This window comes from Aethalodelphis obliquidens, unplaced genomic scaffold (genome assembly GCF_003676395.1).
Source record: "Aethalodelphis obliquidens isolate GAN/ISIS:26980383/991018 unplaced genomic scaffold, ASM367639v1 scaffold11, whole genome shotgun sequence".
In the NCBI taxonomy this organism is placed as follows: Eukaryota; Metazoa; Chordata; class Mammalia; order Artiodactyla; family Delphinidae; genus Aethalodelphis; species Aethalodelphis obliquidens.
In genome coordinates, this window is record NW_020837955.1 from 38310061 (window position 1) to 38333865 (window position 23805).

The 23805-nt window shown below is 40.0% G+C and overlaps 1 protein-coding gene across 5 annotated transcripts in view; it reads right to left on the bottom strand.

Moving 5' to 3' along the window:
• The window catches only part of EEF1AKMT2 (EEF1A lysine methyltransferase 2), a 72926-nt gene that overhangs the window by 31396 nt on the left and 17725 nt on the right, over positions 1-23805 (bottom strand). Inside the window, exons 5-7 of one of the 5 annotated variants that reach the window (XM_027112881.1) lie at positions 21810-22026; positions 18099-18189; positions 7609-7976 (exon numbers count right to left, since the gene is read on the bottom strand). In XM_027112881.1, coding sequence (XP_026968682.1) covers positions 7802-7976; positions 18099-18189; positions 21810-22026 — 483 coding nt within the window. In that variant the 3' untranslated portion in view covers positions 7609-7801. Of the gene's footprint in view, positions 1-7608; positions 7977-17527; positions 18190-21809; positions 22027-23805 lie in introns of those variants that run through there. The other 4 variants (XM_027112878.1, XM_027112879.1, XM_027112880.1 and 1 more) reach the window with 4 other exon arrangements.

Genomic DNA, 23805 nt, shown 5'->3' on the forward strand with positions numbered 1-23805 from the left:
ATTTTCGAAGCCCAAACCTTGATCCAAAACTGTGTGCACAGGAGGTTTGGATTAAACATCAAAGAAGAAGTTACCTTAAAACAAAGTTGTTTGGCAAAGAAAATTACTTCACCATAAGAAGAACCCTAGGGAATGGTAAATAGCTTTTGAATATAGACTTTTCAGTGGCAAGGTCATTAATCATGTTAATGTAAACTGCCCTAAAACGAAAATTTTCTAAGCCAGTCTCCAGGGCACATCAGCATATCTAAGCCTCTAGGTTTGTTTCCAGAGTTCACATCCCGGCACGCAATGAAACTGTTGTTAATGGGGTCAGCTATTACAGTGCAGTCCCCGACCTTGGGCCATAATAAAGGTGACTCAGTCCTGTAGAAAGAACCCTTCTAAAGTTAGGCAGGAAACAAACACAAATTAATCAGAGAAGGAGAGTCAGTGATTTCAGAAAGTTTATCCATTGGGCAAGTTTAAACAGCAACTCTCCCTGGATGATCACACATTTCAGAAAAGAGTTGAGGGAGACCAGTCAACATTCCTTACGGCACCCAAGTCCCTCAGCCAGGCCCTGTTTTGTAGGGTGGAGGGCAGGACAGCAGCTGGACAAGGCGAGGAGAGTGGAGCCCAGCAGAGTTAAGCTGTGCTGAGCCCCACCAGACCCAGCCATGTGCTTCATGTTGGCAACAAACCGGTTCTTTCAAGAGAGGAAGAGTCTGACAAAAAGGACAGCTGCAGCGAGAAGCTGAGAGGCAAAAACTTCGAAAAAGCTCTGGGTTTGGGATTCTCCCTCCCCTCAAGTCAAAAAAAAAAAAAAAATCACCTTTGGGGTTTACAAGGGCTAGTTAATCTATTAAAGTGTCTCCCTTGCTGGATCAATTAAAGAGAGCCCCTCCACATCTGGTTTCCACCTAAAACCGAAACTTGTATTATCAGCATATTACATAACAAATTATGCCTGCAGGTTTCTTTTATTACACATCAGAGAGGTGTGTGTAGTGGTGGTAATGATGGGGGTTGTGCTGATCTGAGTATCTGCTTATTTCAGTCTTTTTTTTTTTTTTAGGGCAAGAGCAAAGTTTTCCACACAGTGTGCAATCCAAAAAAGTCACACTGACTGGGTGAAACATCAACTGAACAATCCAACAGTGTGTCCGGGGCTCAGTCTTGAGGGCCTACTGCATCAAGCAGTGGGTCAGAAGGGTGTGCTTTCTCAAAGAGCAACGCAAAGGTATACCAAATTGCTCCGAAGCGTCCTCTGCTGCCAGCTCCCAGATTCTACACAAGGCTCCCTCCTCTCCAGCCTCCTGCAGGGGAGGAGAGCTGGCTGGCCTTTCCTGAGCTTCGATCATGGGTCAGGCGCCTGCTCCCTGAACCCACTTAAAGGACACCCAGCCCACTAGGCTCCTACAGAACCAGGGAGGTGGAGAGGCCGGGCAATGGTGAAGGAATCAGCAGGGGAATAAAGGCTAAAAGGAGTGGTGGGAAAGAACCTAAGAAATAACAACAGGGCTTCCGATAAAATGTCAGTTAAGTGTTGCCACCATGATTACAAGAAGATATCTTAAAGCTCTTCTTCCTCAAAAAACTTTATGAACTTCCAAAATGCTACTACACGCAGCATACCCTAAGTTCAAAACAGAAGGGAGAAACTGACTAAAAATATCATCAATCAAAACAGTGGAATGCTCTATTTGTCCTGCCGGCCTTAGAACATTCAAGTCCATTTCTGTAGCAACTATACTGCTAGCTTTTATTTAAAACTTGTCTTCGATGTTAAAACAATTGCACAGCAATAATCACCTTCTCAGGGGAAAAGAAGTCCTTGGGCAAAATTATCTGAACTGGTCTTAAAACCGCCTTCTTCTCTGGAGGGGCATTTGGGAGAAAGAAACAGACCTGCCACAGGCCTCTCCTTCATTTTCTGGCCTGGAACAGCACCCCGGGAGGTGAATCAGCAGGCTCCTAGGTCTGTACCATGGCTGGCAGCATCCAGACCCTTGCCAAGTACAGACACAACGTCAAGGGCTACCAATCCTGAACTTAAGACCCAAACCTTCTCCCACTAACGTGGGCCTATCAACTGGGACAAGAGGCTGTTTTCTGTTTATCTAGTTGTCCATAGCTAAGGAAAAAGGGAGGAAAAGAAAACAAAAAGAAAACCACACTACAGATCTGCAATTCAGTATCAAAACTGTAACTGAGACAAGTTACTGTTAAGTGGATAAATTAAAATGAAACCAAAACCTGGCGAAGTCAGGAACAGTGAGTTTCACCCAGTCTACTAACTCCATTCCTTTCCAAGTCCTCAAACCTGATGGCATATTTTAACCCAGAGTCCAGGATCTGGAGAAAGAAGGGATCCCCTTCCAGCCGGTGGGAACTGCTGGGAACACATATGCTAGTATGTCATTTGGAAGTCTGCTAATATGTTGTAAGCAGCACAAGACGCTTGCCTGGCTTCCCAGGCCAATAAACAATGCCATTCCAACTCCTGCAGCAGTCAATAGAAAACAGTCCCTTGTCTCCACCATGCAACAATTCAACAAACATTTGTTCCTGTTGAACAACCGTCAGCCTGGCTCCATCTGCACCCGCTCCGGCAAGACGAGCGTGGCGGAGGCGGCATCGGCACAAATGCCCTGCCCAGGTCCGGGGCCCGGAATGCAGCCCACCGCGGGGGCCACTTGCCCAACACCACCGAGTCCGGATGCTGTAACGAATGGAAGACTCAGAGTGTGGCCTATAGGAGGCAGAATCCCATTCATCAAATGCCGCAAAGAGCTGTTCTTTGTTCACCATCGTACGAAGTACAGTACGTGTTAATGAACCCGGGCGGTCAGATGGAGGCAGCCTGGCTTCAGGGGGCGTCCGGGGGCGAGGGACGCGAGCAAACCGGCTCTCGAGACTCGCTGGTGCTCCGCCGCCTTGTCCTGAGCCACGAGCATTGTTCCCCAAGTCTGCAGGCGGGGGTAGGGAACCGGGGGGTGCCGGAGAAGGCATTTGGGGCAATGCAAACCGAGGGCCCTCCCCGGGACTCTGGGCATCCTCCCCTTCTTCGTCCCCGCCCCACCAAGAGAAAGCCCGAGCGGCGAAGACGACTCCCACGGGCTTGGAAATCAAGGACTGGCAAAAATGTGACTCGACCAGTGTGCCCGTGCCGGACGGCCCTTCTCGCCATGTGCAAAAGCCACGCCGGCACGGCCCCCCTGCACCCCCCCCCAGCCCCCATTCCGCAAGTCCCCGCCGCGGCGACCCCGGGGGCTTCCCCTGCCCGGGACAGAACGCCCTCTCACCCCCTACGTGACCTCCCCGGCCGGTCCAGCCGCCGGGGAGCCCGCCGCTGCGTGCCCGCATCCCGGGGTGGCGGACGCAAACTTCCGCGAACAAAAGAGTTGTCTGCAAACGATGCGGGAACTCCGGGGTGAGCCGGGACGCCCGGGTCCCGGGGCTCGGCGCCTTCGCCGCTGCCGCAGCCAGGGCTCAAGTTGAGACGTGGAGAGGAGGACACCCCCGGGCGCAGCAGTCCCCGCGCCCGCCCCGGGAAGCGCAGACTTTTCCGCAGGGGCCGGGCTGGCTCGTTCCCCTGGCTGCGCTCTGACAAGTCTCACGCATGCACCAGCGGCGACACTCAGCGCCCCGAGAAACCACCCGACCCAACGCGAAACAAGGCGGACAAAAAAGAAATCAGCAACATAAAAATAAAAAAGGTCAAGGCCAGCACACACGCGAGCCGGGCTCCCTACAGCCGGCGGCTGGGGCGCACACGGCAGGGACCTCCGCTCGGGACCGGCCCCCCGGTCGCCAACGCCGCCGCCCGGCCCGGGGTCGCTTACTGTGCGCGGCGGGACGCTCCGAGAGCGGACCCCGCGCCGTTGCCGCCGGCGCTCGCCAAGTCGTCCAGGCTGCCCGCGGCTCGTCCGCCGCGCGCACGCTCTTCTGCCGGCGCCGAGCGCTTTGTACCGAGCGGCTCCCAGGGAGGAGGAAATCGACTTGTCACTTCCTGAACTGTTTGCAACTCGTCCCTTTAACCAGCCCCGGCCAGGCCGCCCGCGCCCGCCGCCGCCGCGGGGCAGCCCGACCGCGGCTGCGTGTCGCTGGGTCCGGCGCTCTGCGGGCGGCGTCGCGGGCCCGGGCGCTCAGCGCGGCGGCGTGCAGGAGCCGGGCAGCGTGCGGCGGCGGGCGAGTGTGCAGTGCGCGCAGCCGCCGGTGGGCGGGGAGTGGGGGGGTCGCGGCGCGCCGCCGGCGGGGCTAAAGGGCGTCCTGCGAGCCGAGCCGCGCGCCGCTCGCCGAGCTCGCGCCTGCAAGGCCCCGGAACGCGGGAAGTGGCCCCGGCCCCCGGCCGCGCCGCCGCCACCACCACTGCTGCCCGGGCCCCGAGCCAGAGACCCCGGGGCCGTCTCCCCCCGCCCCCCGCACGAGCCGGGATAAAAACCCCGGGCCGCGTGGACTTAAGACGTCCAGCTTCCGGGTTGTTGGGTTTTTGAGGTTTTAAGGAAACGATTTCAGGGCGTGCTGGGCGGTAGGGGAGGGGGGACCGTGTTAGTGTTGTCACACTTTCGGAAAATAAATCGCTACTTTCCTAATTCGGGGTGCTGATCGAAATAAAGGAAAGTGTACTTCAGAAGCCACATCCAAAATACATGCAACCGGTGAAGGAAGGATTTGTGGTTGCTAAGCAGAAGCAGAGCATGTTTAGTTCTGTAACTTAGGATGTTGACTTAAGTTCAGGAATGTAACCCTGATAGAATAAGCAGAGTATTTTCATTGTGCTGCTCACCTGGGGGAGGGGGATTGTTTTCCTTGTGAAGTGAAGCCCTAGATTTCCCATTACTCCTTCCTACTGGTGTATGTTATTTTATTAACCATGTATCCAAAAAGAGATTTTTTTAAAGAGAAGGTTTTTGAAAAGAACTCCCTATGCCTGTTTTGTGTTCTCCTTTGCCAAAAAAACAAAACACCTCATTACTTTACATGGATTGTGTCTGCGCCATCTGAATGGTTCTATTCATAAATCAGGAAACTTTTTCTGCTGCTTCTAGGAACATTTAATTGGTTTTAATCCAATGTTTCAATCCCAGTATCAAACATAAATGAACAATTAACTTCTTGAGCTTGTGTACACTTGGGAAACTATTATATTTCATGGCTATTGCTAAAATATTCCAGTTTCTCATCACACTGGACCCATTCTTTTTCAGAAAACCACGAGCAAACATCTCCTTTCACACTAACTACAGCTAACTCTAGAGATTTCTACTGTAGGATGGACAACAAACAGAAGAAGGATGTGAGTATTCATTCAAGTAGATGATGTGGGGTATGATCAATTCATCCTAAGAAAGCCAAAGTGAGCTAATATGCAGAATAGTAAGGTACTGATATCTTTATCCATAAACACTGCTTTAAAAAAAAAGTATCAAGGGCCAATTCTGAAAGGAGCAAGAACCAAGTCTTCCTAGATTGAACAAAGAAAGGCATAAGGGATAATTTGAGAATGCTGCTACACTGCCCTAATGCCATCTTATCACAGCGTCACCTCAGCCTTCGAAAGCTTTAAGGATATAGTTTAATTTACTTTTTATTAGGAGGCCTAGAGTGACTCCTGCTGGTAAGCATTCAGTTTATTCCTGCAATTACTAGTTCATCGGGTCAACTTAAAAAACAAAATTCAGGGGTCCCAAACCTGGAAACAATTATTGCAACCATTATTCTTGCTGCTTTCAGGATGATTTTAGTCTCACAAAACTGCAAGGACTGTGGTTATGGCAAGGTCCTTTGCTGTACCGCCTCCTTTCTAACCTAAAGCAGCCTGTTTTTCTGGTTCTGAGGCTTTCTTAAAAGTGTAGAGAATTAAACTATCTGCTTCAAGAGTTCTGCTACTAACCAATGAATAGCTATTTCTCATATACTTAATTTGAATGTCCAAAGACTAAAAATATACATTAAGGCCTGTGCCACTAACCTTCCATACTATAGGCCTTCCCACATCATGTAATAAAGTCCTATAGATATAACACACACCACTTTTTAGGGCTATACTACATAGTTCTTTATTATAAAAAATCCTACCCAAATGTTTGTATATTAGAGTTGCTCAATTCAAAAGAGTAAATACAAACTCAGTCAAACTCTGGACTTAAAACTATGTAAACTGCAGTCGGAGGAAGGGTGGGGGGCTAAGCTGTCTACCTTTGTTCAGTCCTCAAAGGTCAAAACCAAATCAAAACCAGATTTAGAGCACAACCAGACACCAATATGCAAATTCATAGGCCAATTTAGGAATAAATCCATAAATAATCCAAAAATGATCACCTGTAACTTTTCCATTATCATCAACCAACACTAACCTGGTTAAGCCATAGAACAGCCTAGGGATTACATACAATCTCACTCCAAGACCAATATATGGATCCTAGGGAGAAAGCACGGCAATACTGGCTCTTCTGGCTCCCGGCTCCCCGCAAAGCAGAACTACCAAAAGAAGGAATGCCTGTCTGTATGGTATGTGTGATATGTCCACTCAACACTGCCTGGGAGATACAAGCTGAGTAGCATTCTATGCTAGACGGTTCCCCCATTCCAAGTTTAAAGCACTTAAGCAACAGGAGGCAATAAGAGTGTATTTTATTAAGAAAGGGTGTAACCAACTATAACTTGTATCAGCAAGCTAATAAAAGTATTCACCTAAGCACATTTGTGCAGAGGAGGGTAAAGATTGGGTTTTGACATGCACTAAGAAATGTCCTTGGTAGTTAGTGGGTGTTTTATTTTTGTGCCTTCAGAACCAGATAAATATGATGTTCAAACACCAAGGAGCTGAGCTTTGAAGTCTGAGCAAGTACCAGTCAGTATTGCTCAGTTTCTCCCATCAAATTTATCTGTACCTATGATTGTAAAAAGAGCTCACCACTAAAAAATGATAAACTGGTTTGTCTCTGAGAATAACATTCTTTTTAGACTAACAACGTGAGTGAAACAGACACCGAACGTGTTATACATTGGACCCAACAGCAGTATGCAGATGCATGTGCATTAACCCCTTTATTCAGCTTCCAAAAGCCACTGCCTCTTTGTCACAACTGCTGTATTAAAAGCCAGTCATTCACATTTCACACTGTCCTTTCTACATATGAAAAGATCTTTTTTAAAGGAGAACCTTTTAAAATTGCTTATAATAGATGATGGGAAGATAGACATCACGAAGTTCACCTGAAACATTTTCAAAGGGATTAGCTACTGAAAACAAGTTAGCGAAATACACTTCTTTTAAAACTATGTAAACTTTTTGGTTATTGATGGAAGCCAAAAATCTGAACCTACTATGGGGGCAATTTTCTTATGCAGCTTATTCAGAAAAATAAGTTCTATAATTGTTCCCACACCTATGATCCAGCTACAACTAACAGCCCTACCTACATAAGCATGTTATGACACACTAGTCCTTCTGTTCTTTCCTTTCTATTCTTTTTGTCTTTTGTTCTGAAACCTTTCCACTAATGAAAATGAGTTACAGCCCAGGCTGGAATCTCATATAGATATAGATATATAGATATAGATCTATAAATCTATCTCCTATATCTATATATACACACCTTTTTAAAGAGGTACTTTGGTTCTTGAAGACAGTTATTTTTTGATTCAAGAGATAAATAAAATGAATTTATTTTCATTGAAAAATAAGCACAGCAGTGAATTTAATGATACCAATCTAACTCCTTTGATACAAAATGAGAGTTGAAAGCAGCTTGAAGGGGAATGCCTATTGAAATCAGCGCATGTGAATCTGCACAGCTTTGTAACCGAACGTCTAGCACCATTGAGGTAAGAAGCATGCCAGCTGGGACGGCATTGTGCACCACAAAGTGTGGGTTGTAAGCCTAAGTCCTGAGCACAAACCCTGGTTTCCAAGTTGGCAGGTGCTGAAAACACAGCAAATGTCACGCTTGCAACTCACTGGATGGAAGAGCTCTGAGTAAAGTAAGCTAAAAAGAACAGAGCAACAGTTAAAACTTATTTCAATTTGATATTATTTTTTCTTTGCAAAGTTAATAGTAGCTATTAGTATTATGTGCTAAAAGAAAACTCAAGCATGAAAAAAGAGACACTGAAAAGTTTATGCATGGGAAATAAGCAAAAATAAATATAACAAAGTAAATCTATATTCAAAGTTACTGACATATGTAAAACTTCCCAAACCTATTTTTACTATTTTAATACTAAGATTCAAAAGCAGAATCAATTCCTGGCCTTTCCCTGATCTATTTATGATCTTAGCTGATCTAACTAGTATCTAACTAGTATCACTATAGCATGGTTAGTCACCTATAATCTAGTTTGCCTCAGTTACTCCACCAAAAACACAGCTAAAAACAAGTTACAGCATTTTCATACTGCTATACATTGAATTTAATATAGAAAATATTTCAACAGCACACTCAGACTAAATGTTTATGTTATCATCTTCAAATGATTTTTTTTCTCATATATTCTTTTTTTTTTTGGCTGCGTTGGGTCTTTGTTGCTGCGTGCAGGCTTTCTCTAGTTGCGGCGAGCGGGAGCTACTCTTCATTGCAGTGCATAGGCTTCTTATCGTGGTGGCTTCTCTTGTTGCGGAGCACGGGCTCTAGGCGCGTGGGCTTCAGTAGTTGTGGCACGTGGGCTCAGTAGTTGTGGCTCGCGGGCTCTAGAACACAGGCTCAGTAGTTGTGGCGCCCGGGCTTAGTTGCTCCGCAGTATGTGGGATCTTCCCGGACCAGGGATCAAACCCGTGTCCCCTGCACTGGCAGGCGGATTCTTAACCACTGCGCCACCAGGGAAGTCCCTTCTCATATATTCTTTAGTGGAATTCAGATTTAGTATTTGAGATATTAACCCCAAAATTTAACTTAATTTTTCTATCAACTACCTGCCATATAAGTCACTGCCTCAAGAAAAATCTATTTTTAACTCATCCCTAGTGATACGCTCAAAGCTACCGCTATCCTGCCTATTACCCAGAAAAATGAAAATGAGTGAATTTCATTTTCAGTAGGTAAGAGGAAACTGAAAGATACAGCTTGTGATTTCATAGAGTTTAAATACCCAATCTGAAGACTGAATCCTTTGGATTTAAAATATCAAGAAAAAAAATTAGTCCCTGGCTCCAATGGTAGAATATCCCTGGGAGCAGTATGAAAAGCACATTTGCCCCACATACTACATTAGCCTGTGAATTTCTTCACTCTTCTCATCACTTTGTCAATCTTCTATATTAACCGAAAGCAAAGATATTTTGTTTTATCATACCCATTACTGTTTTTAAGAAGGACCAGCCTTGCCTATTTTGTCCTAGCATAACCTGCAGCTGACCTGAAACAGAAAAGAATTGATATGAATGAGAAGCTGGCATGCTATTTTAAATATCACTTTACATCTTTTAATTTTCACCTAGAAACAAAACAAGAAACACCTTGATCAAAACCAAGTTATTCAGGGACTTTCCTGGTGGTCCAGTGGTTAAGAATCCGCCTTCCAATGCAGGGGACGTGGGTTCGAATCCTGGTCGGGGAACTAAGACCCCATATGCCATGGGGCTGCGGGGCAACTAAGCCTGTGCGCTGCAAGTAGACAGCCCGTGCACTGCAACTCCTGAGCCCGCACGCTCTGGAGCCCACACGCCACAACTACAGAGAAGCCCGCGCACCAAAACGAAAGATCCCGCTTGCCTCAGTGAAGATCCCATGTGCTGCAACTAAGACCTGACACACCCAAATAAATAAATTTTTTAAAAAAACAAGTTATTCACCCCTTGTAATGTTAAACTAGCTAATTAAAGGCAGCGAAGCTTTGGGCTTCCCTGGTGACGCAGTGGTTAAGAATCCACCTGCCAATGCAGGGGACACGGGTTTGATCCCTGGTCTGCGAAGATCCCACATGCCGCGAAGAAACCAAGCCTCTGCGCCACAACTACTGAGCCTGAGCTCTAGAGCCCGTGCTCTGCAACGAGAGAAGCCACTGCAATGAGGAGCCTGCGCACCGCAATGAAGAGTAGCCCCCACTCACTGCAACTAGAGAAAGCCTGTGCACAGCAACAAAGACCCAATGCAGCCAAAAATAAATAAATAAATTTATTAAAAATATAATAATAAAGTAGCGAAGCTTTGATTATGTTCTATCCTTATGACGTACATCATATCGTATTGACCTCATCTCTGTAGAACTTTTTTTAAATGGTTCAAAGATTTAAACTCTTTGAGGTTAACTAGAGAAAGTGACACTGCTCTGGCCAGCATTTCTATAGTAATAGTAAGCACTCTAAGCATTGAAATATTCATTTAACCACCAATAAAAAGGTTAAATAAATAAACAAATCTGAAAACCAAGTGTCTTCTACACTAGCATAAACAACTGATTCACTGTACTTTACATACTATACTGTCAGTTCCAACATAAACCAAGGTCAAATCAGATAAACTACTTAAAGTATTGCCCAACATCAAACTTTAAAATGCCACTGTGAATGGTACTGTTAACTCAACTTACAGCAAGGAAAACAAACGTGACTCACTGATCAAAGAAATCAAATCTAGATGATGCAAGGTGGAAATCAATGATAAAATCTTAGCCCGCAGCTTCCTAAATGCATAGTAAAAAACCCAAACCCAACTCAACAACTCAGTGAACCTGAGGCATGGTCATTTGGGGGATCTGTTCTCAGGTCCCTTGTTAGTTGTCACTGGAAACAATGCCTTGGTGTTCAGACCTAAGAAGGAAGGTGCACCCTATCCTTGACCATTTGTTTTCAATTCAAATGCATCCACATTAACATTTTCCCCATCATACCTACATTTATTACTAAATAACTACCTCTAAAACAGATAATGATCTTAAACCTGAAGGGTATTCTTAGAGTCTGCTGAAACACATCATAAAGGACATTTCGTGAAAATCCAGAATTAGGATATCTAGCCTTCATTCCTTAACTAAATAAAAAGGTGCTTTCAGCATCAGCCCTATCTAGAGACTAAAGAAACAGCAGCTATACAGTATGATTTCTTAAGACATTCTGAAAGGCCCACCTATTCCAAACCTTCCCTCTTACTTATCTACCACTCATTCGCCTCTCTTCACTCATCTAATCACTCCTGAAATACAAATGCCTTACAATGGGACTGAATACATTAACTCAGTGGCACTGAGGGTTAAAATCCTGAACAATTCAATATATTGGCTCTGATGGGAAGGTTTCCTTGGAGAAAAGAATATTTATTTGGCACTGGTGTGCGCTAAGAATTACGCTAAGATGATTTACATTTATTTTGCTCATTTAATATTCACAACCCTATTCTGTAGAGTCTACACAACTGCTTCTCTCTCCACTATATCAAACTGCTTCAAAGAAATGTACTAAAGGGAAACCAACTTGAAATAAGTATCTACTATACATTAGGCACTTTGCCAGCGCATTTAAAATATTGATACTTCATTTTCATTGAGGGGGTAAGCAATTTTAGGACAGACTGACAGTAGCCCAAAGAGGTAGAAGGCATAAGAAGGAAAGACCCATGTACTACACTGTGTATGGCATGAGAAGGTAGAAATCTCAAAGCCATGGGCCTTTCAAGTGGTAAATAAGGTCATCTGTGAGTGCGTAGTGGTAGTGTGTGTGTCTGGGGTAGGGAAGAATCAAATTAGGGAGATTCTTCAGGTTATCATAATTTTATATAAAATTAAGGTGGGACTAAAAAATTAGATGTAAATTTCTGAGTTTCTCAGATAAAACAACTCTGTGGTCAAATGGATACAAACTGAATTATCAAACATATATCAGAGGCAATCAATACTCAAACCTAAAGTTTACCAATGAATGCACAAAGACATTTTTAGACTGAAAAACAATCATGTGATTGCTTCAAATGTTTTATTATGTGTACACATATTTTTTCATATACATGAATAGATAGTTTGGTTTAAAAGAATCAGAAAGTGACCTAACAATTGATATTTAACTAATGGAGCATTTAAACGCCCCATGTATAGTGGAAATCTATTTTGTGAGCTTTCTCTAAACCTCAGATCAATTTCAGCTGTTATTATGGACTGAATGTGCCCCCTAGAAATTTATGTTGAAGCCCTAGCACCCAAAGAAATAGTATTTAGAGATAGGGCCTTTGGGAAGTAATATGGGTTAGATGAAGTCATGAGGGTGGGGTCCTCATGATGGGATTAGTGCCCTAATTAGAGACACGAGGGAGTTTGCTCACTCTCTCCCCACAAGCACGCACAAAGAGAACATGCGAACATATAGGGAGATGGCATCCATCTGCCTACAAGCCAAGAGAAGAGACCTCAGAATGAAACCTACCTCATCAGCACCTTGAACTTGGAATTCCCAGTCTTCAGACAATGAAAAATAAATTTGTTTGAGCCACCGAGCCAATGGCAGCCCAAGCTGACTAACACGGGGGTAGAAAAGAACTTTAAATATCACCTACTGAACACCCTTGTTTCACAGAGAGAAAAACTGAAGCCCAGAAAAGGAAAGTGACTTGCCTAGGTTCCAATCATTTTTTTCTCCAAAAGTTAATATTTAAAAAAAATCACTTCTCTCTGATATTTATTCTATTAACATTTTAAAGATAAATTATCTGGTACTATAAAATGAACCAAAATAAATTTCAAGTTCAGAAAATAATCTGATACTGCACTTGTTGCAAATTAAGTCATTATTCAACTGGACTTAACAAAATGATCTCTCAATTCTGGCTATGTAATGTCTTTATCATATAAAGATTCCACGAGGAAATCTTAGTTCACTAAAATGAACAAACTTTTGGAAAGGTGAGGCTTATTTCATAGTGAGGTTCAGTATATGGAATATATTAGGGAAGTATATTCCAGAGGGAATAAACAGCTCTGACTTGCTTATGACTGATTCTCAAAAATCAACAAATATTATTCTCATTCAAGACATAGCATAAAAGCAGTTTCACTGAATCACAAAGGTTCTATTTATAAACCACACAACATGTAGTTTTCACTCACAATTTCAGGCCTTTCTTCTAAAACTTGCAAACAGCTCTTTAATTCAGCCCAGTATGTTTTATTAAATACCATATTATGATTTTCCCCATTCAGACTCCAACTAGACTTCTTGTTAAGGACATGGAAGGAAAACCTAATTAGTGCTGCTCCAGTGCATCTAAATTTATTTCACCACGAAAATCAACAGAGTAGGGGCTAGATGCTGTCACAGAAAGGCAGACGGATATGGAATGTAAACTGCTCTTTCCTCTACTCTTCCCCTCTCCCACCCCACCCCTCCAAGTTCCATGGCTGGAAATCATCCTAACATTTTTTTAGCCAGGATGTACTAAAATTAGATGGGAACAAAGGACTGACATTTTCATATTAGAGGAGGGGTTAGGAGAAAAATGCGAACTGGCAGCACCCACTCTCTTCTGCATTTAGCCTCTTCATCCTGACTACTCCCTCATCTTTGAAGCAGCAAGGAAGGCAATAGCAAGGGAACTACAACTATTCCAATAGCACTTCTATTCTGCTGTGATCACATAATGATAAACTGCTTCATCTGTAACTATGTTAATGAAGAGTGATAAGTACACTTCATGGTCCCCTTATTCAGAGTATTTCATTATTTCTTTCTAAGCTCCTCAGATAAAATCCAGAACATGCTAATTGCTGGCTCATGTGTAAATTTTTAGGTATTTGGGAAAACAAGTATGTTAGATTCGCTTTTCTTATAAAGCTTCTGGATAGCATGCACAATAGAGCTCACTCACTAACACACCATTTCCTGATGCAGTAATAACAATACACATTTAAAAATATAATATAGAAGAATTTATCATTTCTTCATGAAGGGTCACTTAAAAATGAAAAAAGTAGATTTGTTTTTTTATATCTTCCTCCAATAAACTAGGCCAGTAATTTGCAAATACTTTAAGGCACAATTATCTCTTGGTTGTAAGTCTTTCTTACAATGGTATCAGCATGACAAAAGTGCATTCTGCCAACCTCTACATCCCAGTTTTTGAAGTTCTGCTCCATAAAAGCAGGATACTGATACATTCATGTCTTGAGAATTATTCCTATCTTTTTAATTTGGTTTCCCTGGGCCTAAACCACAGGTCCGTACAGTGACAGCTCAAAATGCTGAGCTGTTAGAGAAGCCCTTTTAATGATTAGTCTAATGCACTGTGTTGTAAAGATTTTTAAAACTCAGTAAGTACCGACTCAAGCTCTCTTTTTTCTTCTGGTTACTGGAGCCCATCTTGACATCTAAGCTGGAAATGAATGATCTTTCAACAACACTCCAGGGATTTTGCTAAGGTCATATTCAATCATTCATTAGGCTTCTTACCCCTTGCTTTTCAGAGTTCCATTGTAGAGCTGGTTTTATTCAGCATTTATGTAGCCCGTGGGTTTGGGTATTTGTCTGCTTAATGTTGAGTTTCATTTCTATGCCACTAACATAGGAATCCATCAATTGACCAAAGAATTTCAAACTATTCTTTTACTTTTCTAACAAATTGCATGGTATGTATGAAGAATAAATTAGCATTAATTTTCTTACATTAACTGTTAATAAAACATGCTCATGTGCTCCCCCTTCTTTAAGGACATCTCTGTTTTCTGCCTAGCTAAGAGAAATGACAGGGTTTCCTAATTTTTTTCCCACTATGCAATTGTCCTTCAACCTACCACGCTCCTCATCTCCCACAGTCAAACTCTAGGTCATAGGCAGCCTCCTTCCAGTGAAGTGTACTAGACAAGACTCCTTTCAGACCCCATCAACACCCGCCCCCCTGACACACACAAACACAATGAACTAAAGAGGTTACTACAGCGAACACAAGACATTTGGTCTCTTGCTCTCAAAGCAGAAGGCTGTCTCTGGAGCACATACATTCTAGCTCACAGTGTAAAAAATAGGAAATCAAACCCAGGTCTCCCCACAGTGGCAGAATGCTGATCTGGAAAGCAACTAATTTTTCACATTTACATATATTTTCATTATAGGCTGCCAGACGCACACACACACACACACACACACAAATATATAAAATAAAATTATTTAAGACAACATAAATCAAAGTCTATTCACATAGGCAGGGGTACTCTATTTCTTTGCATATCAATTTAAGAAAAATTATTTCAAAGCCATATAAAACTTAATAACTCATATAGGTACTTTAAGGTTTCTATTATACTCTGGATGAATGTGAATGAAGGTCAACATATAGTAATGCATTACAGTATCATGGAAATTTAAAAATAAATAATAAGTGAGTTGAAACACATTATTCATACCAAAAATAAAAATCTTTCATATATGTTTACCTCCCTTCCTCCCCCAAAATAGCCAGAAAATTGCACACATAATCACAGATGAAGAAAGGCAAACTCGTTGCTACTACAAAGGGAAAAAAATCATTCAAGGACAGTTTGTACTTATTGTAAAATGGCTTTAGTCAAGCTGCCAAGAGTAGTGTCAGGTTTGATTCTCAAATACATAAATGCCAGTCCCAAAAAGCAACTCGAACTTGTGCACCTGGCTTGAAACAAAATGTTCCGAAAACTTTCTATTTGTTAATTGGTGTAACGCACCCATTCAGGCCTCCAATCCCTTTGGACTTGCACACACACTTCCTATACACACAGAAGTGGCCTGTTATGCAGCAATAACATCATCATGAAAAGCAACAATTCTGTGCAGGCTCCACAGAGAAGTCTCGTTTGCATTTCAAACAAGTTTCCTCAAAATAAGGGTGTCTTTTGATGTAATAAAATTACAATTCCAACTTCTTATCCAAATAAAACAGCATTCACTACATAACTTACTGCTCCCTTTTATAATTGCATAATTTCTTTCACAGTTACCCACATATTCATATGACCTAACAAAACTAAGTTTAATAATAATGTATTTATGACTTGTTTCAGTAACTTGGGGACATTAACTGGCCTGGGTTTTAAAGTGTGATATTACTTGAAAATACTAATAATTTATTGTTAGCATTTTTGGACCTTCCATTTGTCCTGATTTCAATCTCTGAGAGGCTGATTTCCAGCAGGATTAAACTGATAAGAAGAGATGACAACTCCCTGTTCCTAACCGTATCAACAGCTCCATGATTCCCCCCCAAACGTCCTACATTTTTGCAAGTGGAACACACATACCCCCCACAATAGTGACTCACGGAGCTTTTCAACAAAGGCCCCCTCCAAGCTCTCAGTGAATCCAACCCAATGTCTCAATCTGGTTGCACAGAAGGCCTATTTTGTTCCATCGATGCTTTAAAATAGCATATACGTAACAACTCAGAATTCTAAAAAAGTACTTATATACTATTACATATTTAAAATCAAGAAATATTAATGTGAAAAACAACAAAGACAAAATCTCAATAAATTATAAAACACTGATTCTATGGTTTAAGATCCCATGTCTAGTTTATAAAATCAACACAATTTTACACGTTTAAATCACAGATATTTTAAAGTAATTTCTCACTTTTTACATGTTAAAAATTAAAGCTTTTCCAAAAATGTTATTTGTGTTGAAAGTTTATGTAAATGTCTTCAGTTATCTTGTGCAAGGCAGACAGTAATCTTAATGGTTGATTAATGTTGATCTAAATCAAACCACCCTTCTCCTCCCCCTGTCCCCCCACCCCTCCCCGTAACAAAAATGAAAAGAAAAGGTTGTAATGCTAGACTTGCTCAGTACTAGGATAACATTTGCCAAACAACAAAAATTCTGTTTGTTTTGTAAGCCAACAAGCCCCCAAAGCTGAAAATCATAAAAATTATTATCACTTTTTTAAAACTCATATTGTGACTGCAATATTAAACTATTAGCCCAAATACAAAATGGCACTAAGGATTAATAAAACTTATCTCTTCAAAAACGTTCATAAATAAACTGTTCCTCTTGCTTATTAGCCCCTAACTAGAACACCTTTGTCCCTGTATCCCTGAGGGTGTATATATATAAAACTTACACCACCTCTCACAGAGGAATGACACAGTTCAGTTCTTGATGACGTAAGTCTTCTAAGACAAGTAGGGAAATGGTGAAAAGTAATGAAGGATAACTCACTATTCTCACAGTCCACTGATCAACAGTCACTAACAGGGAGGTGCAGATTTCCTAAAAATAACTGCCCAACTTCTCTAACAGAATTTTCGATGTACGAGTCCTAGTTCCCCAACTGAACTGTAAATGCCATAAAGGCAGAGACTTAGACCTGGGAGGCAAATACGCTAGAGGAAGAGAACAAGTTTTAGAGTCAGACCCAGAGAAGAATCCTGGCTCTATCCTGTACTAGCTATCTGATATGTAGAAACAAGAATAAGTAATACATGCCTCGAGAAGATATTGAGGGAATTCAACGACTTAGGAAGATAATACAACTTAACCTAGTGCCAGCATATAACAGTATCTCTTAGTTGCCTTTCCTTCTACTATTTATCCCTCACAGTGTGTAGAAGATCATCAGCCACAAAATACAAGCTCAATAAATATTTCTTGATCAACTGATACATTTATCTGATTTTGTTTAATTATACACATAAGGGCTGGGGGATTTTCTCAGGTATTAAATAATTTTTTTAAAAAACCACTATTCAACTCAAAATATCATACTTACTATGTTTTATAATAGTCTAATAAAACATTAGGAAAGTCGTTTGGCTTATTATTCTGGCCCTGGAATAGCTTGGTCATATCTTCATAAATAGCTATATTCAATTCACCTTTACCAAGGCACAAAAATCAAGAATACATACTATCTGTAAATCCATTTACTGCTTTAAAGTTTTTAACTGTTTAGCAGTTACAGGAAATTTTTTTAAATCAGAAAGAAAAATATTTACATCTCAAATACAAAAGAAAAATTTTAATTATTCTTGGTTGATCTCTAAAACCGAACTACTTCCACGCTCATGATTTTTTTTACCAACCCATTTTATGTATTCAACATGTGCATCCTGTGTACTTACTAAACATTTATTTGCACTTGCATTTTCTGTATCAGGTTTACTTTGATGTAGAGCTTCTTTAAAAAAGCTAACTGAATTTGTCCAATGAAAAGTCTCACGTTTTTTGGAAAACCAATGCTGCTACACTGTTTCCAGATCTGCCTCCAAAGCTGAACCTGGGTGTCCGCAGCTCTTCAAAAAGTTCAAATCCTGCCAGACAGAAGCAAAATACTTTTATTAGGGACTGAATCCCACAGTTAAGGGATATTTGTATTAACAATGTACTTGTCAACCTTTTACAAAATTACGTGATTCCAAACTCTAAATTGTGACTAAATTTCACTTTATGATCTTCTATCCTATATACTATAGGTGTATATGTGTATACACCCAAAAACACTTTGAAATGAACAAGTAACAGACAAAATCAAACCGGAAAAAAGACGCTTTCCATCCATCCTGTTTATCATCCCTGTTTATCATCCCTTCAACTCTGCATCTCCAGTGGCCTCCTTTACCATCTAGTTGTAGGAAGCAGATTACCATGTGTTGAGGTCTTACCATGTATCCGGCACTGTTTTGAGTGCTTTATATGCAGTAAGTCAATTAATCCAAATCAGATATATAAAAGCACTTAATACAGAGAAGATAAGTAACATGGAAATAAAAATGAAAAAGTCCTGGAGACGGATGGTGGCAATGGTGGCACAACAGTAAGAATGTACTTAATGCCCCAGAACTATAAACTTAAAAATGGCTAAATAGTAAATTTTATGTTATATATATTTTACCACAATAAAAAAAGAGTTTGTAACCAAAGATCAAGACCCAAACTGAACTGAACTTGGGAAGGTAAGGAAGTAGTAAATTTCAAAGCAGCACAGGGTGATTTCTTTTTTTTTTTTAACTTAACATGTATTCAAAAGTCCTGGGTTCAAGTCCCAGCTCTACCACTTACTAGGTGAAAGGTTACTAGATTAAGGTCAATTTACCTTAACCAGAATCCTCAATTTCTATGCAAGGAGGTTACAGGTATCACTGCCCCTATCTAACTTACAGTGATTTTGTGAAGATTAAAATAAGAATATGTGGTGTTCTCCTAGCCTATAAAACAAAATGGAAATTTAATGTTTTATTATTCTGTTTTCAAAAAATAAGACAAATAAGGGTGGAAGGTTGGTTAACTCTTAGTTAACCATGGTTTTCTCTCAGTGATGCAACAACTATCAGTTTGGGAGAATTCTTTTTCTTTTGGGGGAGAAGGTGTCTGCATTTTCTAAGTTTCCATGTCTTGAGCTAAAGCTCAAATAACACTTGTAAACAGAAAAAAATGCTTAAATGGATCAACTGGTTTTTTTATACTTTGCTTCATAATTCATATTCTTAATCAAGCTTCACCAAATCTTAACAAATAACTAAATATTAACATACTCATTAAAAACTGATCATAAGAAAACTTTTCCAAAGAAGGCCAGGACTTTTAAATAATACGATACATTTTAATGCTAAAAAATGGAGCCACTGTGATGGGTACACACCCATATTTGTTTTCTGAAATTTTACATATGCTTAAAATATTTCGTAATAAAAATTCTCAAGAGAAAATGGAGCTGTCTGGGTGAATTTTCTAGGACTAATCTTTTAACTCCCTGGACTAACCCTACAGAATTTAAGTTTTATATTTCAGTAGATAATACATCAAAATGTTGATGTATTATCAACAATACAAAGTGGTTGTACACCAGAGATAGATAACAAATTTTAATTATTTTAATCTATATACTTATGTGTTGGGGTTACTGATATTTTAAAAATTTTTTCATAATGAATCTGATTACTTTTTCAGTAAGATAGGTTTGTGGGTTTTTTTTAATTCACTAGTTGTAAGAAAGTCAAGTTCCTTGGACATCAAATTAGAATATCCTAGTGTCTGCCAAATGATTAAGTAATCCTCACCAAAACAAACGGCAACACAAAATATTTATATAAATAAGGCTACAAAAGAAAAATTCATTTCAATAGATTTATGAACATTTACATTTCAAATTAGGAAAGAAGCAAAGAACCTTAAAAAAATTAGTGAAGCAATCTTTATTCTATGCAAAAGGGACCATGGAAGTCAACCTTAAAAGCTAGTGACAAGGCCCTTGGCAGTGATACATGGCAGTGTGTTCTGTTAGTGTCCTGTATCTATCTAACTCCAAAAACCATTTTCTAAGAGAAGCATGCCTAGAAAAATATCTTCAATTGTATATAAGTATTTCTTTAACATTTCCTGTTGTAACATTTCACTTATTTAAATTCTGCATTAAGCTCTAAAACTGAACAGAAGTTAAAGAATTTATTCAGTAGTTCTCAGACACAGACACATTTTTAATCACTCTTTACAAGGCTAAAGTCTGTTCCTCATTATGAAAGACAGACAAATATGTTTTTGTCTGGTGGTTCCAGGGATAAAAGAGAACACCTGTATTTAAAAACCAGGAAAGGAACTTGCCCTACACAGTGTAACTTTGAGCATTTATTAAAACTGTCAAGCTTCAAGAAGAAAGACTATTGATACGGGGCCTCAATAGTTCTAAAGGAAACAAATTTAACATAGAAGATAATAAAATTAATGACATGAAATAAAAGACAATAAATCACATAATTCTTATTTTCCAGAGGCAACAGTAATGAAGCTCACATTTCAAACCTCAAACACTTCAAGTTTTACATTATATAAGCTGCCAAAGCCATCGAATGCACACAAAAGGACATGTGTTAAGTGTTCTCCCTCCTACTGCCTATTCCCTTACTACCAAAAAGAAAACAAACTCTGAGATAAAGCGCTTGCAATACGGTTATAAATTCATTTCCCATTAGCTTGTGACAACTGAGGTTCAAAATTTAACCACAAACTTAGTACCATATCACTTATTAATACTCCATCCTGAAAATTCTTCCCACTCCTTTAAAAAAAACAATACTAATCTGAAATGGAGTCTCAGGAAAAAACAAGCAAATATATAGCTACAGATTCTCAAGGTACCTTCCCAGGAAGTCCTGTGCACTGCATGAGTAAAGTGACAGGTGAAATAATCCTTAAACCATACAAGAAACAGTCTTCCAAAGAGCTCAAAATATTTGTGTATGGATTAAAGGTTCTCGATTCTTACAAGATCCCCATTTAGTAGACACAGCACTAATTATACTTTGCTAATGGGGCAAAAAAGGATCCTGTCTTGGCACCAAAATCTTGCAAAAAGTAGAGATTTCCTCAAGAATTAATAGGTACTAATTCTTCTAAGTCCCTACATTTTGTTTCTGTGCAATGTTAAAAAAGAATATACACTGAAAACAAGAAGAAAAATCCTAAATATCTAAATGACCACTAGGCAAGACAAAGTATCTATAAAATGAAAACTCTCATACAAGACTTTAAAAAACACTACTACCATCTGCATTATTACTGTTATTACTAATTACCAGTATATCAGTACACTGAAGTCAGAAACACAATATATGCACTTTCTTTGCTTGATTCCCCAAGTAACAGATTATATAGCTTAAACAAAGAACTTAATTTTTACAGGCTCATAAACTTTAGTACTTAACTGCCAGGATTTTTTGGAAAATTTTACAAAGCACTCTGGATCTCAACCAATATTATTTCTTTGCTCTTTGCATATACAGTTAAAAGTACTACCATGGTTATTAACAAAGAAGAAAAGCAGGCGACTCCCACAAATAGAAAAGTAAAATACTATAACACCATGGGAAAAAAAAACCTATTTAAGTGCATTAAACCTGAGGTAAGAACACATTTAAACAACATAACAGCCATTTACCTTCACTGAATTCATTTAGCAACTCTTCCTTGGTCCAATTACATGAGGTTATTAGAAAAAAGCCTTTCACTTTCAACACCCTGGAGAGAGATTTCACATATTGCTTCCTCTTTTCAATTGCATTGTCAGGATTAAGGCTTATGGCATCAAAAGTCCCTTTGTCAATACAAATATGAAATCCAGACAGTTTTGTGGAAGGATTCAAAAAGTCTTCTACCTATATTAAAAATCAATGTCTATGTGAGAACAATTCACACACAATATTTACTGAATTTAAGTAACAATCTGTAAAAAGTTACAGATAAAAAGAGCAATTACTTATGATGGCATTTTACATATAATAAACATTTGCAACTTTATAGCTAACTTTTATGTGCTTCATTCCAAGATCATTAAAGCTAAGATTAGTAAGCAAGACTGACAGTGTTTCCTGGACATTCCAAATCTCTACAAATTTGGAAACAAATCAAAGCCAGGTGTATTGCCTAATAATACCAGCACATAAATGGGGCTCACAAGCCTGGTTTATGAAAAAGTTATTTCTGTCGAAAAAAAGAATATTTGAAATATTTTTTAAATGACAAAAAAATATCTGGAACTCAAACAAGGCACTTGAAATAAGATGATTTTTAGCTGACATTACTAGCTGTATGACCTGAGGTAAACATGGTAAATCAAAAGTTCTTTTGCCTTGACTCAGCAGCTTACAAAGCAACTAATGGATACAATGAATGGCACAAAGCTTAAGAAATTAAAGGACTGTTTAAGCTGCAATTACTTAACTTTATAAATATCATGCACTTCAGATTTTGAAAGTCATGTATCAGCATCTCACTCATTTTCAATAACTTCAATAACTTACTGATACTTTAGAAGCATTTGAAATAGTGATCTGCCTCAACTTCATAAAATATTCAAAATAATTTGCCAACAAACTTAATTCTGAAAAGCTGCTTTGAAAAAGTAATTAAGCAATTAGCTCGTGATTATTCATATAAACTTAAAATAATCATAGTGTATTATCTGAAACTCTTATTGTTTGACTTGAAAATGTGTATTGCATGTTTACATACATTTGAACATAGGTTTCCTGCCCCTGCCTCACATCAAAGTATTCATTACACCTGAAGCAAAACAATGACTACCACTCTTAAGAGCGAAGTTTGGAGAAGTTCCTATCCTAAATGCCTATATAAAAGTATTCATTTAGTGGGACTTCCCTGGTGGCGCAGTGGTTAAGAATCTGCCTGCCAATGCAGGGGACCTGGGTTCGAGCCCTGGTCCAGGAGGATCCCACATGCTGTGGAGCAACTAAGCCCATGCGCCACAACTACTGAGCCTGTGCTCTAGAGCCCACGCGAGCCACAGCTACTGAAGCCCACATGCCTACAGCCCGTGCTCCACAACGAAAAGCCACCACAGTGAGAAGCCCACGCACTGCAACAAAGAGAAGCCCCCACTCACTGCAACTAGAGAAAGCCCACGCGCAGCAACGAAGACCCAACACAGCCAAAAATAAATAAATGAATAAATAAAAAAATAAATTTATAAAAAAAGTATTCATTTATTCAACAGATATTTCATAGACACCTATTATATGCAGGAATTTTACAGGCCCTGGGACTCTAACTGCAAACAAAGCAAAACAGGTCCCTGTATGAGAATATATCTCATGTTCTCTAAAAGGAGAGGCAAGCAATAAATAAGCTAACCAAATTATTTCAGATAAAGTGCTATGAAGAAAAAAAAAGAATAATGAAGACAGTGAGTGACTGGGAAGAGAAATGTTTTGGAAAAGGTAGTCAGGCAAGATCTCTTTAAGAAGGCGATATTTGAGCAGAGATCAGAATGCTGAGAATGAGCCAAACAAACTGAGATCTGGGGCAAGAACATTCTGGACAGAGAGCAGCAGGTATAAAGACTGGAGAAAAACAGGGCTGACATGTATCAGGAGCAGAAAGAAAGCCAGTGTGACTGGGGTACTGGTGATAAAGAA